This window comes from Pithys albifrons, chromosome 23 (genome assembly GCF_047495875.1).
Source record: "Pithys albifrons albifrons isolate INPA30051 chromosome 23, PitAlb_v1, whole genome shotgun sequence".
Classification (NCBI taxonomy): Eukaryota; Metazoa; Chordata; class Aves; order Passeriformes; family Thamnophilidae; genus Pithys; species Pithys albifrons.
In genome coordinates, this window is record NC_092480.1 from 5,599,526 (window position 1) to 5,611,697 (window position 12,172).

A 12,172-nucleotide genomic window follows, 5' to 3' on the forward strand; every position below is an offset into this window, starting at 1 on the left:
CATGCAAGTGCTTTAGATCAGGCTGATCTGATGGAGGCAGGGAGAGAAAAGATGTGGATGTCAGGAGCTTTCTGGACAAAAGTTTGTCCTGGTACAGGAGGATTTGGGGCTGGGAAGAGGGTTTTCTCTGTTTAAGCCTGGTTCAGAAATGCCATGAGCAGGCCCAGGAGCCAGGACTGATGTGACATGTCCCTTGAACACACCAGCTCTGTGTGGTACATTCCCATTATTTTCCCTCAGAGGGAAGGTTGGGAGATGCAGGTTCATGTTAAACTCTTCCCCTGTTCATGCTGAAGTGCCAGAGTAATTTTTTTCAGAAGCATGCTCTTTTCCTATGATGTGTTGGAGGTTTTTCCCCCCAAAATAACTAATGTAGAAGAAAGGTTGCCTTAACTGTCCCTTTCTACCCTCCCTCAGGCAAAGGGCAACAACGAAATGCATCATGTTTGCCACAGTTTCTCTCAGAAACTGTGCAGTGTGTCAAACTGTAGCACAGAGCTTGGTACTGCAGCACCCAGAGCACAGAGCCCCGGTGTGGATTTTGCAGATGCTTGAAATTTATCAGTCCTGAAAGTTTGTTTTCCCCCTTGTTGAATTTGGATGTTGTGGAGTTGCAAACCATTCAGTGTATTGGACAAGTCCCTTTGTCCCACTGAGCCTCCTTCTGTTGCTGTCCTGTCTGATTTCATTGCCTGTTAGTCCTGCATGGTGCATCTGGTAGGGAAGGTAGGTTGGAACTGTACAGTATTGGGGAGTGTTTTGTGCAGATTGATTGTCAAGCTCCCTAATCATGTTAATGATGTCTGGAGCCAGCGTGTCAGCCACCAGCTAATGCACAGGATGTCATTGAAACTATCCAAAGCCACTGTGGAAGGGAAGGGAAGGGAAGGGAAAAGGAGTTCTTTGTCCTGCCATCCAAGCCCCTGTTTCTGGAGCTGAGCAGTGCTCATCTCAGAAGTGGGAAGGCTGAGCAGGTGCTGGTTGCCACAGTGCCTTGCTGTGCTCTGGGGTGATGGAGCTGATGTTGTGCAGTGAGTTGGCAGCTCAGAGATTCCAGCCTGGACTCTGGAAGGTGGTGCAGGAGACTCATCCTGCCAGATAGTCCATGGAGCAGGCATGGAGACCCTCTCCCACCCTGCCCTGTGCAGCATCCCAGGTTCCCAAGCCCTGCTGACCCTTCCCCTCTCCTGGCAGTGCCCACTGATGATGTGGATGTGTACTTTGAGACCCCAGCTGATGACAACGAGCATGCCCGCTTCCAGAAGGCCAAGGAGCAGCTGGAGGTCCGGCACCACAACCGCATGGACAGGGTGAGTGTGTTGCTCTGCACAGGCTGATGCTTTCCATGTGCTTATTGCAGCATGACCCCACACCATGGCACTTAGATTTTTATTTCTACAGTGTTGGCAGAGAGGAATTGGATTAGATTAGATGTTAAATCCTTCACTGAGAGGGTGGTAAAGGACTGGCACAGGTTGCCCAGAGAAGCTGTGGCTGCCCCATTCCTGGGAGTGTCCAAACAGGTTGGATGGGACTTGGAGCAACCTGAGCTAGTGGAAGGTGTCCCTGCCCATGGCAGGGGGTGGAATGAGATGGGCTTTAAGGTCCTTTCCAACCCATTCTGGAATTCTATGGATCACTGAGGATACTCAGCTTGCTGCCCAGAGGTCTTAGATTTTTAATCCCAGCTCTGTTGTGCCTTCAAAATCCGGCCAGGCTGTGCCAGGATCTGCCTGTGGAGACAAATCAGCTCACGAGGATCAGATGTAAATTTGTCTTGTTGATGTGTCCTGTCCTTTCCTTGTGCAGGTGAAAAAGGAATGGGAGGAAGCAGAGCACCAAGCTGTGAATCTCCCCAAGGCAGAAAGGCAGACTCTCATCCAGGTAAGGGTGGAAGGACTTAAAGAGGAAAGTTACTGAGAGAGATTGTAATACTCAGAGCCATGGAAGAACAGCCTTCCTGCTCTGTCAACAGCTCCTTTCAGAGCTTTCATTCAATTGTCTGCTTTGTCCTTAAGGCTGGAGATGATCTGACCCTGTGCCAGGTCCTTTCCTACACCCACTGGTGGGAATTGATCTCTCCCTTCAAGCGTGGCAGCAGCAGAGCCAAACTGTAACCTCAGCCCCTTGGCCTGTTGTGCCCTCCCCAGTGGCTTCACTCAGCCTGTTCAGAGTTCCCTGGCTCTCTGCACACGCTTCCTGTCGGGGCAGGCTGAGTGAAACCCGCTCAGGCAGCACAGAAAGCTGCTCTGCTGCCAAAGTGCCAGGCCTGGGGCTCAGAGCAGAGTTCAGCTGGGCTGGCAAGTTGCTCATCAGGGGTATTCACCCTGTGGGATTGCTGGGGAAGGCTCTTCTGGCAGTGACAACTGTATGAATTTCCTCAGCTAAGTGACTGACTCCAGCTGTTTTCAGCCCACTTTGGATTTTATCCTGGAACTGTTTTCTCTCTGCATTTTTTAATATAAGTCACTGTTTGGAACTATGTTCAAGTCCAAGAGTTTGTCATCATCTCTTAATGGAGTGTTCTGGTTTGTTTGGAGATGTTATGACCTTTGGAGAGGTTATGACTTTCTGATGGAATATACAGAGATGTGATCTGAAGGTGTGCTGGTGGAAAATCACCTGTGCAATACATAAACTCTTGCAAATCCAAATTAATGGCTCCAGGCTGAAGGGATCAATCCTGTTTCCATCCTGCAGGGCCGAGGGAAAGAGTTAACACTGTGTCAGTTGTTCAGCACAGCCTGGATCTCCCAACCCCAACATGACCTTTATGTGGAAGGTCCTTTTGCTGCAACAGGACAAGGGGGCACGATGGGCTCAAGCTCTGCCAGGGGAAATTGAAGTTGGAGAGCAGAAATAAATTCTTTGCAGAGAGAGTGCTCAGGGATTGGAATGGGCTGCCCAGAGAGGGGGTGGATTCCCCATCCCTGGAGGTTTTTCAGCTGAGCTTGGCCGTGGCACTGAGTGCCATGATCTGGTAAAGGGACTGGAGCTGGACCAAGGGTTGGACTTGATGATCTCGGAGGTCTTTTCCAACCCAATCCATTCTGTGATTCAAGGTCATTTTCCCCCTTCAGACCTTTGTAATGGCCTGTGAGGGAAGGTGGGAAGGCAAATTGTCACTGTTGAATTTGCAAAGATGAAATCTGCATCAGCATCTCGCCTGCTGCTGCCAAGGGGTTGGACATGGAGTTTGACTCTTAGATGAGTGAGAGCAGATGACTGATCATACAGTGCATTCACACAGACCTTCCTTTGTTGCAGCACTTCCAGGCCATGGTGAAATCCCTGGAGAAGGAAGCAGCAAGTGAGAAGCAGCAGCTTGTGGAGACCCACCTGGCTCGTGTGGAGGCGACGCTGAACGACCGGCGCCGCATCGCCCTGGAGAACTACCTGGCTGCCCTGCAGGCTGACCCACCTCGGGTGAGCTGCTCCCCACACCCCTGCACTGCCTGCCAGGGCAGGGGGAGTGTCTGGGGGCTTTACTGGGGCAGAAACTGGGAACAGCTCCCTGGGAATCCTTTCTCCCCTGTGGCAGTTTGTGCTGCAGACTCAGCAGTGGGATCTTCTCACTGAGTGCAAACCCCTCTGCTGTGTTTGGTGCCCATAAGACATGGTGCTCTCAGTCAGACTTACTGACCAACTAAACTGGCCAGCTTAGTCAGCAGAACATTTGAGTGACATTTGCAAATGCAACAAGCCTTCCTTTTAGCAGCTCTAAGTGAATTGTTTTTCTGCACCAATACTTGTTAGGATGCTTTGATCTCCACCAGGCACAATTACTGCAGTGTGCCAATGACCATAGCTTTAAAAAATAGATTTCCTCAAATTTCAGTGAAGCCTCCAAAAATTCATACTGTGGGCAGCTTGACTGCACCTTTTGCTTGCCATTTAATCCCTCAGATTCAAATTCAAAACACCAATTAGCAACTGATACAACTCCATCTGATGCATATCAGAAAGCTGGTTTTTGGTGCAATTCAAAACACTGCCACAGTCAAATCTAGAGGAATATCTTGGTTTAGCCAAGAGTGCTTTTCTAATTTGTGGTTCAAGAGTGCAGAAAGACATTCCCAGAAAAGAAAATTAACTGTCTTTCCAATCCTTATGAATTATTATAGAGTACCTCTATTCAGAAAAGACAAAAATCAGGCTTGATTAGTAGGGCTTGATCTGAAAAGTGTTTCTAGTCAAACAGGTGTCACTTAAAAAGGAAACACCTTAGAGATGAGTGCAGGTGGGAGGTGTGCCCAGCACCAGGCAGGCCCACCCAGGGGTGCCCTGGCTGGCTGTGGGGGCACAGTGCAGGTGTCAGGGTCACCCAGGGGTGCCCTGGCTGGCTGTGGGGCACAGTGCAGGTGTCAGGGTCACCCAGGGGTGCCCTGGCTGGCTGTGGGGCACAGTGCAGGTGTCAGGGTCACCCAGGGGTGCCCTGGCTGGCTGTGGGGCACAGTGCAGGGGGCAGTGTGCCCCTCAGGGATGCTATGGCTGGCTGTGGGGCACAGTGCAGGGGGCAGGCTCACCCAGGGATGCCCTGGCTGGCTGTGGGGCACAGTGCAGGGGGCAGTGTGCCCCCCAGGGGTGCCCTGGCTGGCTGTGGGGCACAGTGCAGGGGGCAGTGTGTCCACCCAGGGATGCCCTGGCTGGCTGTGGGGCACAGTGCAGGGGGTGGTGTGTCACCCAGGGGTGCCCTGGCTGGCTGTGGGGCACAGTGCAGGGGGCAGTGTGCCCCCCAGGGGTGCCCTGGCTGGCTATGGGGCACAGTGCAGGGGGCAGTGTGCCCCCCAGGGGTGCCCTGGCTGGCCGTGGGGCACAGTGCAGGGGGCAGTGTGCCCCCCAGGGGTGCCCTGGCTGCCAGCAGGGCTCTGAGCTGCCTGTCCCCCCGCAGCCCCACCGCATCCTGCAGGCCCTGCGGCGCTACGTGCGCGCCGAGAACAAGGACCGGCTGCACACCATCCGCCACTACCAGCACGTCCTGGCCGTGGACCCCGAGAAGGCTGCGCAGATGAAGTCCCAGGTATGAGCAGGTGGCCCTGGTGCCCAGCCCTGGCTGTCCTGGGGCACAGTTCTCCCTGTCACCAGCTCCCTGCATGGTTTGCCTTGGTGCTGACTCTGTTGTACCCAGGTGGGGATTGGTCTCTTCTCTTGGACAACCAGCAGTAGGACAAGAGGGCACGGGCTTAAGCTCTGCCAGGGGAGGTTTGGGTTGGATATCAGGAAGAAATTCTTTACAGAGCGAGTAATCAGATATTGGAATGGGCTGCCCAGAGAGGGGGTGGATTCCCCATCCCTGGAGGTGTTTAAGATGAGACTGGATGTGGCACTGAGTCTCCTCTAAACACCTCCAGGGACAGAGAACCCACCATGTCTTGGTCCAACCCCACTGTGATCACCAGCTTATGGCACTCTGTGCCGTGGTCTGGTGATCACAGTGGGGTTGGATCAAGCTTGGACTTGATGATCTCAGAGGTCTCTTCCAACCCAGTTCATTCTATGATTCTACTGAAACTCTGGTTTATTTTGGCCACGGTGACAAGTCAAGGGGTTTAGAGCTAGTTCAGTATTGGTTTTGTTTCCTTTTATCAAACACCCATGAAATTATTTGTTGGGGTCTTGATCATCCTTGAACATCCTTCCTCACTCCTTCCAAGACCTCATGTCTGTGTTCTCATTGTTTTTTCTTCACTGTGTTTGTGGGAGTTCTCTGCAGAGTTATTGCCTGGTTTCCCAAGCATAACACAAAACCCTTTCCAGGCACTTGATCATTGTTGTTAACCTTATCAGAAGGTCTTGTTTTGATGAGTTTATGTTGTGCTGTTGCACTATATTTTATTCCTGAACAGCCAGAAAATAATTCTGCTTCTGATGGGTAGTGAATGTGAATATGCTGCTTCAAACCTGGCAGGAGTAGTTACAGATATTCCACAAATCTTTTGAAATTATGTCCTGATACTTATTTTCACTTGTTGTAAAATGGCAAAAGATTAATTAAAAGATCTGACTGATTCAGAATTCGAATTTAGAATGGCCTGATAATATTGAAAGGTCTCTTCATAAAGAGTGTGTCTTTTCACAGGTTCAGAGAGAACTGACTGTTTTCCCAGTCCCAGTTTGTTGCTGATCTGCTGCTTTGAACTACCTTTGAATTTTGTAGTGCATGAAATATAAGGAAGAAGAGGAAAGAGCTGCAGGGAGACAGTGCAGTGGAGCACATCCAGTGCTGCCAGATGGAAGAAACAGGCACTGAGGAAAAATGCATTAAAAAATACAGAACCAGGAGGTGGAAATATCCTGGGCTGAGAGTAGGACAGGGAGGGGCAGGGAGTGTCACTGGGATTTTGTGAAAGTGAACCTCACACTTGGAGGTGCCAGGTCCCATGGGTGTCACTGGTTTCTGGGTGCTGGCAGTGGACCCTCCCCTCGTGCCCCCTGGGTTGTCCCCACTCCCTGCACGTCCTCAGGAGGGGTGGTGGCAGTTCTGATGGGCACAGCTGGCATTTGCCTCGGGATGCGGAATTCCTGATGGCCTTTCCAAAGGCACAGCAAGCACAGACCAGCCCAACACTTTGTTCTGCTGCCAAAGCCCAGGAGGGAGTGTGTGAACTGTATTCTTGAGCTGAAGCCTGAGCAGTCCTTAATTCCTTCTGAAGGCTGCAGTGTCAACAGATGGACGTGCCAGGGCTGTGGGTGGAACACTTCCATTTCCATTGCCTTCACTTTGCAGCTGCACTTTAAGCTCCTCCATCGATCCCCTTGATTGACAAGCTGCCACATGTAAAATTAAATTGCTTTCATCCTTGCTCTGAAAGGTCAGGCACACATCAGACTGTAAAACAGGTCCATCCAGCTCTTTAGGTTTGTTCAACACTTGGCCATCCATATAAATGTTTTCCATGCTCTGTGTGATCCCTGATTATGCAGCACCCTCTTCAGGTCAGGCCTGACTTCACCGCTGGGTTTGATGTGCTTGGGAGGAGCCATTGGAGGTTGCACAGAGTTCAGATTATTTCTCCAGTGAAGGGAGAACACGTTGCCAGTGAGTGGGTGTCAGACAGATGTAGTGGCACCGTGGGTATGAAAGGCACCTTTGTTCTGAGAGCAGAGCTGATAAATGGCATTGCCTGCTCCCTTTGCCTGGGGATCTTTTCTACCAGTCAGGACTGATAATCCATTTAATAAAGTACTTGGTTGTAGCTGCTGCAGGGATGAATTATGACCCCATGTGGGAAGCAGCAGCCTCAGTGGTGTTTTGGTGTTTCCACTGGGGAGCTGGTTACAGTGAGAGTCAGCTGGATCCTCTCCCTCATCCCCAGTGTGTCTCAAAACACCAAGAGCATCATGTGCAGGTGGCCAGTTGTAGTGAAGTGTGAGGTGTTGGAGAGCTCAGTCCCAGAATGGACTAAAGGGACCTTTATCCACCTGTTGGGGATGTTCTGTTAGGCAAGGCTTGAACCCTGAAGTGCCTGACAGTCTGTGCCTCCTCCAACACACTCTGTGCATCTGCAGGTGATGACACATCTCCATGTGATCGAGGAGAGGATGAATCAAAGCTTGTCTCTGCTCTACAAGGTGCCATATGTGGCTGAAGAAATCCAAGATGAGATTGGTGAGTGTGTGCCAGCTCCTCTGCCATCCTGTAAAGCCTCCAAGCTTTTCTATCCAGTGGCTCCCAAAGGGTTGGTAGTGCTTTGGGGGGGGATGCCCTTGAGAACAAGCACTGGGGCTTAGGCAGGCACTCTCTGGGGTTTGTAACAGCCAGTCAGAATGGCTTGTTCCCAAGAACTTTCACTGTTTAAAAAATAAAATCCACATTCAGAATAGCCAAGCTGTCTCTCCAAGGGAGGTGGAAAAGATCCATAAAAATCAGCAGATGCTTTCCCGCTTTATAGTTTAGCCCCATCTTGCCAAACCCTCTTGCCACATCAAACCTCTTTGCCCTTGTTTTGCATGTATTTCTAACAAACAAGAGAATTTACTGAGAATTCCAGATGAGACTTCAGAGCCTGCAGGATAACTGCTCTGGCAGCCCTGAGCACGTGCCCTGCAGCGCTGCCCCGGCCAGGCACGGACCATCTGCCCCTCCATGGCCCTGCCAGGCCTCCTGCAGACTGTGCAGTGATTCCTCCTCTCCTTTCAGATGAGCTGCTCCAGGAGCAGCGTGCAGACATGGAGCAGTTCACATCCTCCCTCTCTGAGGCCCAGGTGGATGTCAGGGTGAGCTCTGAGGAGAGCGAAGAGGTGCCCCTGGATGGCAAACCCTTCCGCCCGTTCCAGGTGAAAACCTTCCCAGCCGTGCCCGAGAGCGAAGGTACGTGCAGGTGGGACCTGGGCTCAGTGCTGGGGGTGTTGAGCCTGGAGAAGAGGAGGCTCAGAGGTGACCTCAGCACTGTCTGGAACTGCCTGAAGGGAAGTTGTGGCCAGGTGGGGGTTGGTCTCTTCTCCCAGGCACTCAGCAATAGGACAAGGGGGCACGATGGGCTCAAGCTCTGCCAGGGGAAATTGAAGTTGGAGAGCAGAAAGAAATTCTTTGCAGAGAGAGTGCTCAGGGATTGGAATGGGCTGCCCAGAGAGGGGGTGGATTCCCCATCCCTGGAGGTTTTTCAGCTGAGCTTGGCCGTGGCACTGAGTGCCATGATCTGGTAAAGGGACTGGAGTTGGACCAAGGGTTGGACTCGATGATCTCAGAGGGCTTTTCCAACCCAATCCATTCTATGATTCTATGGATGTGGCACTGAGGGAGAATCCACCATGTCTTGATCCAACTCCGTGCCCTGGGCTGGTGATCACAGTGGGGTTGGATCAAGGGTTGGACTTGCTGATCTCAGAGGTCTTTTCCAATCCAATCCATTCTATGATTCTGTGGTTCTTTAGGCTCAGCTGAGACAGCCCCCTCCCTTTGGGTGATGTAAGAGTAAAGCAGTTGCCCCAGCAGTACCCTCAATCTGCACATTGGAGAGGCAGTGCCACCATGAGCTGCTCTTCTGATTTCCTGATTCTTCTCTTTGCAAAATTGTCCTCTCTCTTTTCATCTTGCAGCAAGTGTTAAATTTTTAGTGTGGCTTAACTCTGGAATGAATTTTCAGTCTTTAACCAAAATGCTCTGATGTAACATTAAGTCTTTGTGCCATGACCTGCTGAAGGGCTGCAGCAATTCTCTTTATTTATTTTCTTTTAAAATACATACCTATTTTTTGTGTTGACAGCTGGCCTGTGCGTGTGTGTGTATTTTAAAACTGCTTGAACGGAGTCCTGAGCTTAAAGAAAGCTGTAGACTAAAAGCTTTTCCCAGGGTCTGAGTCAGAAATCATGCACAAGCCTTTTTTCCTTTCTCTCTTAATCTCCTTTCTCTGCTATTTTTGTTTTTGTTTTCCCTCCTGCTAGATCCTCAGCCGGATTTGTACCATCCAATGAAAAAAGGTTGGTTCTAAGCTGCTCCCTCACAGTGCTTTCAATCACTCTCCTGCCTCCTCAGTGTGTTTGGTAGCTCCATTTTAGTTCCATACTCACCTTGGTTTTCATTCCCCTGCTCTCACTTAGATCAGTAACGTTCACTTTGCTTGTTTAGGCCTCGAGTTAAAGCAGCAGCTCATCTGAGCATCTAATTGTGTGTGTTCCTGCCTGGAGTGGCTCCTGTGCCCTGGAGAGACGTGGCACTGTCTGCAGCCAGTGGTGCTTTGCACCTCTCTGTGTGTGTGCACTGCTCAGATTAAACCCTGCAGTGCTGCTGGTGGGTAGGGCAGAGGCTGCTCTGCCTCTCTGGAGTGTGTCCTGGATTCCTGAGGGCACCACTGAACCAGGAATGAACGTTGTGTTTCCCACCTGAATGTCCTCACAGAGTGCAGCCAGCCCGGGGCAGATGGATTAGGAGGTTCCTCCCTTGTGTTTGTGGTCTCTCAGCATCACCTCTCACATGTTGCATCTCTCCATGCCAGCCAAGTCCATGTGATTATCCATCTCTCCCTTAGTTCAGTGTGAATCCTGCAGTGCCAGTGCCTGGCTGGAAAGGGGCTTTGAGAGCAACACAGAAATACTGGCATTAAATAAACATCTTTAATGGTAAAGAGCTGTAGGACTGTGAGGCTCTTGCAGCCCAGAGTGGCATGGGCTCTGTGTGAGCAGCAAACCAAGTGTGAGGAGTAAACCAGTGTGAGGAGCAAACCCAGGGTGAGGAGGAAACCCAGTGAGGAGCAAACCCAGGGTGAGGAGCAAACCCAGGGTGAGCAGCAAACCCAGGGTGAGCAGCAAACCCAGTGAGGAGCAAACCCAGGGTGAGGAGCAAACCCAGGGTGAGGAGCAAACCCAGGGTGAGGAGCAAACCCAGGGTGAGGAGCAAACTCAGGGTGAGCAGCAAACCCAGGGTGAGCAGCAAACCCAGGGTGAGGAGTAAACCAGTGTGAGGAGCAAACCCAGGGTGAGGAGTAAACCCAGGGTGAGGAGCAAACCCAGGGTGAGGAGCAAACCCAGGGTGAGCAGCAAACCCAGTGAGGAGCAAACCCAGGGTGAGGAGGAAACCCAGGGTGAGGAGAAAACCCAGAGTGAGGAGGAAACCCAGTGAGGAGCAAACCCAGGGTGAGGAGGAAACCCAGGGTGAGGAGCAAACCCAGTCAGCAGCAAACCCAATGTGAGGAGTAAACCCAATGTGAGGAGGAAACCCAGGGTGAGGAGGAAACCCAGTGAGGAGCAAACCAGTGTAAGAAATAAACCCAATGTGAGGAGGAAACCCAGGGTGAGGAGGAAACCAGTGTAAGGAATAAACCCAATGTGAGGAGTAAACCCAGTGTGAGGAGTAAACCCAATGGGAGGAGTAAACCCAGTGAGGAGCAAACCAGTGTAAGGAATAAACCCAATGTGAGGAGTAAACCCAGTGTGAGGAGTAAACCCAATGGGAGGAGTAAACCCAGTGTGAGGAGTAAACCCAATGGGAGGAGTAAACCCAGTGAGGAGCAAACCAGTGTGAGGAGCAAACCCAGTGAGGAGCAAACCCAGTGTGAGGAGCAAACCCAGTGTGAGGAGCAAACCCAGAGTGAGGAGCAAACCCAGTGTGAGGAGCAAACCCAGTGTGAGGAGCAAACCCAGTAAGGAGCAAACCCAGGGTGAGGAGCAAACTCAGGGTGAGGAGCAAACCCAGGGTGAGGAGCAAACCCAGGGTGAGGAGTAAACCAGTGTGAGCAGTAAACCCAGTGTTCCCATCTTGCTGTGGTTCCAAACACACTGTGCAGACCTCAAAGATCAGCCAAAGCCTTTGCTCTCAACCATTTCACACCAGCAGAAATAGCTTTGTAATGCAGTGAAGGCCAGAGAGCTTGAAATTATTCTCATTGTCCTGCTTTCCTCTACAAGTGTAAGTCACCTTCATCCCTCCTGTGGAACAGTGCACAGCCAGTTCAATGTGCTGACTGCTGTGGGGAGAATTGGGACAGCCTGTAGTTTGATTTTTTAATTTATTAAATTTTTGGACAACTGCTTTGTCAACCTGAAGATGATAAATCTGTGCCAGTTCTCCCTGTAAGAGTTTCTGATGACCTGGGAACAGAGTTCCTTCTCCCCCTTCCCTTTTCACTGAGTGGCTCGAGGGCTTTGAGGGAGTTTTGGTGGTTTTTTTGTGCCAGGTGTGTGGGGTTTTTATCCCCTGGGAAGAATATAATTTAAACTGTGCCTTTGAGCTACATAAAACTGGGTCTTTACTTGGTACAGCACTGAGACAAATAGCAGAGCTGAGCTGGCAGCCCTGGGGATGTGCTGCCTTGGCTCCTGAGACTGGCACAAAGCAGCCACAGGCCAAAAGCTGACACAGGAGTTCTGTACAGGCTGTTTGGGGCAACTCTCTCCCAAAAATCCCCATCATTGATTCCACAATAACATGACCTGCCTCAACAGCCTGGAGGAGTCAGAGTGGCAGTCAGGGCTGTGCTTGGAATCTGCTCAGTGCCCCCAGAGAAAAATGGGATGCACTAAACCCAGGGATGCTTCGGAGCTGGAGCGAAACGTTATTTCCGTGGCATTTTCAGGCAATAAAACTCATCACTGGAAAAACTTGCCTTGGAGCCAAGTAGCCTTTCCTTGCATCTCATCAAAGAGCAGCAGCTGACAGGATGTTTTAGGCAACCTGCAAGCTCAGCAGTCTGTGCAGAGGGGGTTGCAGACACCAGCAAAGCCTGAGGTGCTGTGA

General features: G+C 51.1%; 1 protein-coding gene across 3 annotated transcripts in view; it reads left to right on the forward strand.

The window, feature by feature from the left end:
* The window catches only part of APLP2 (amyloid beta precursor like protein 2), a 62,307-nt gene that overhangs the window by 44,459 nt on the left and 5,676 nt on the right, over positions 1–12,172 (forward strand). For 2 of the 3 annotated variants that reach the window (XM_071576111.1, XM_071576114.1), the window contains 7 exons: positions 1,195–1,310; positions 1,810–1,884; positions 3,268–3,426; positions 4,892–5,020; positions 7,510–7,609; positions 8,141–8,311; positions 9,385–9,420. In XM_071576111.1, the coding sequence (XP_071432212.1) occupies positions 1,195–1,310; positions 1,810–1,884; positions 3,268–3,426; positions 4,892–5,020; positions 7,510–7,609; positions 8,141–8,311; positions 9,385–9,420 (786 nt within the window). The remainder of the gene's footprint in view (positions 1–1,194; positions 1,311–1,809; positions 1,885–3,267; positions 3,427–4,891; positions 5,021–7,509; positions 7,610–8,140; positions 8,312–9,384; positions 9,421–12,172) is intronic. The other variant, XM_071576112.1, reaches the window with a different exon arrangement.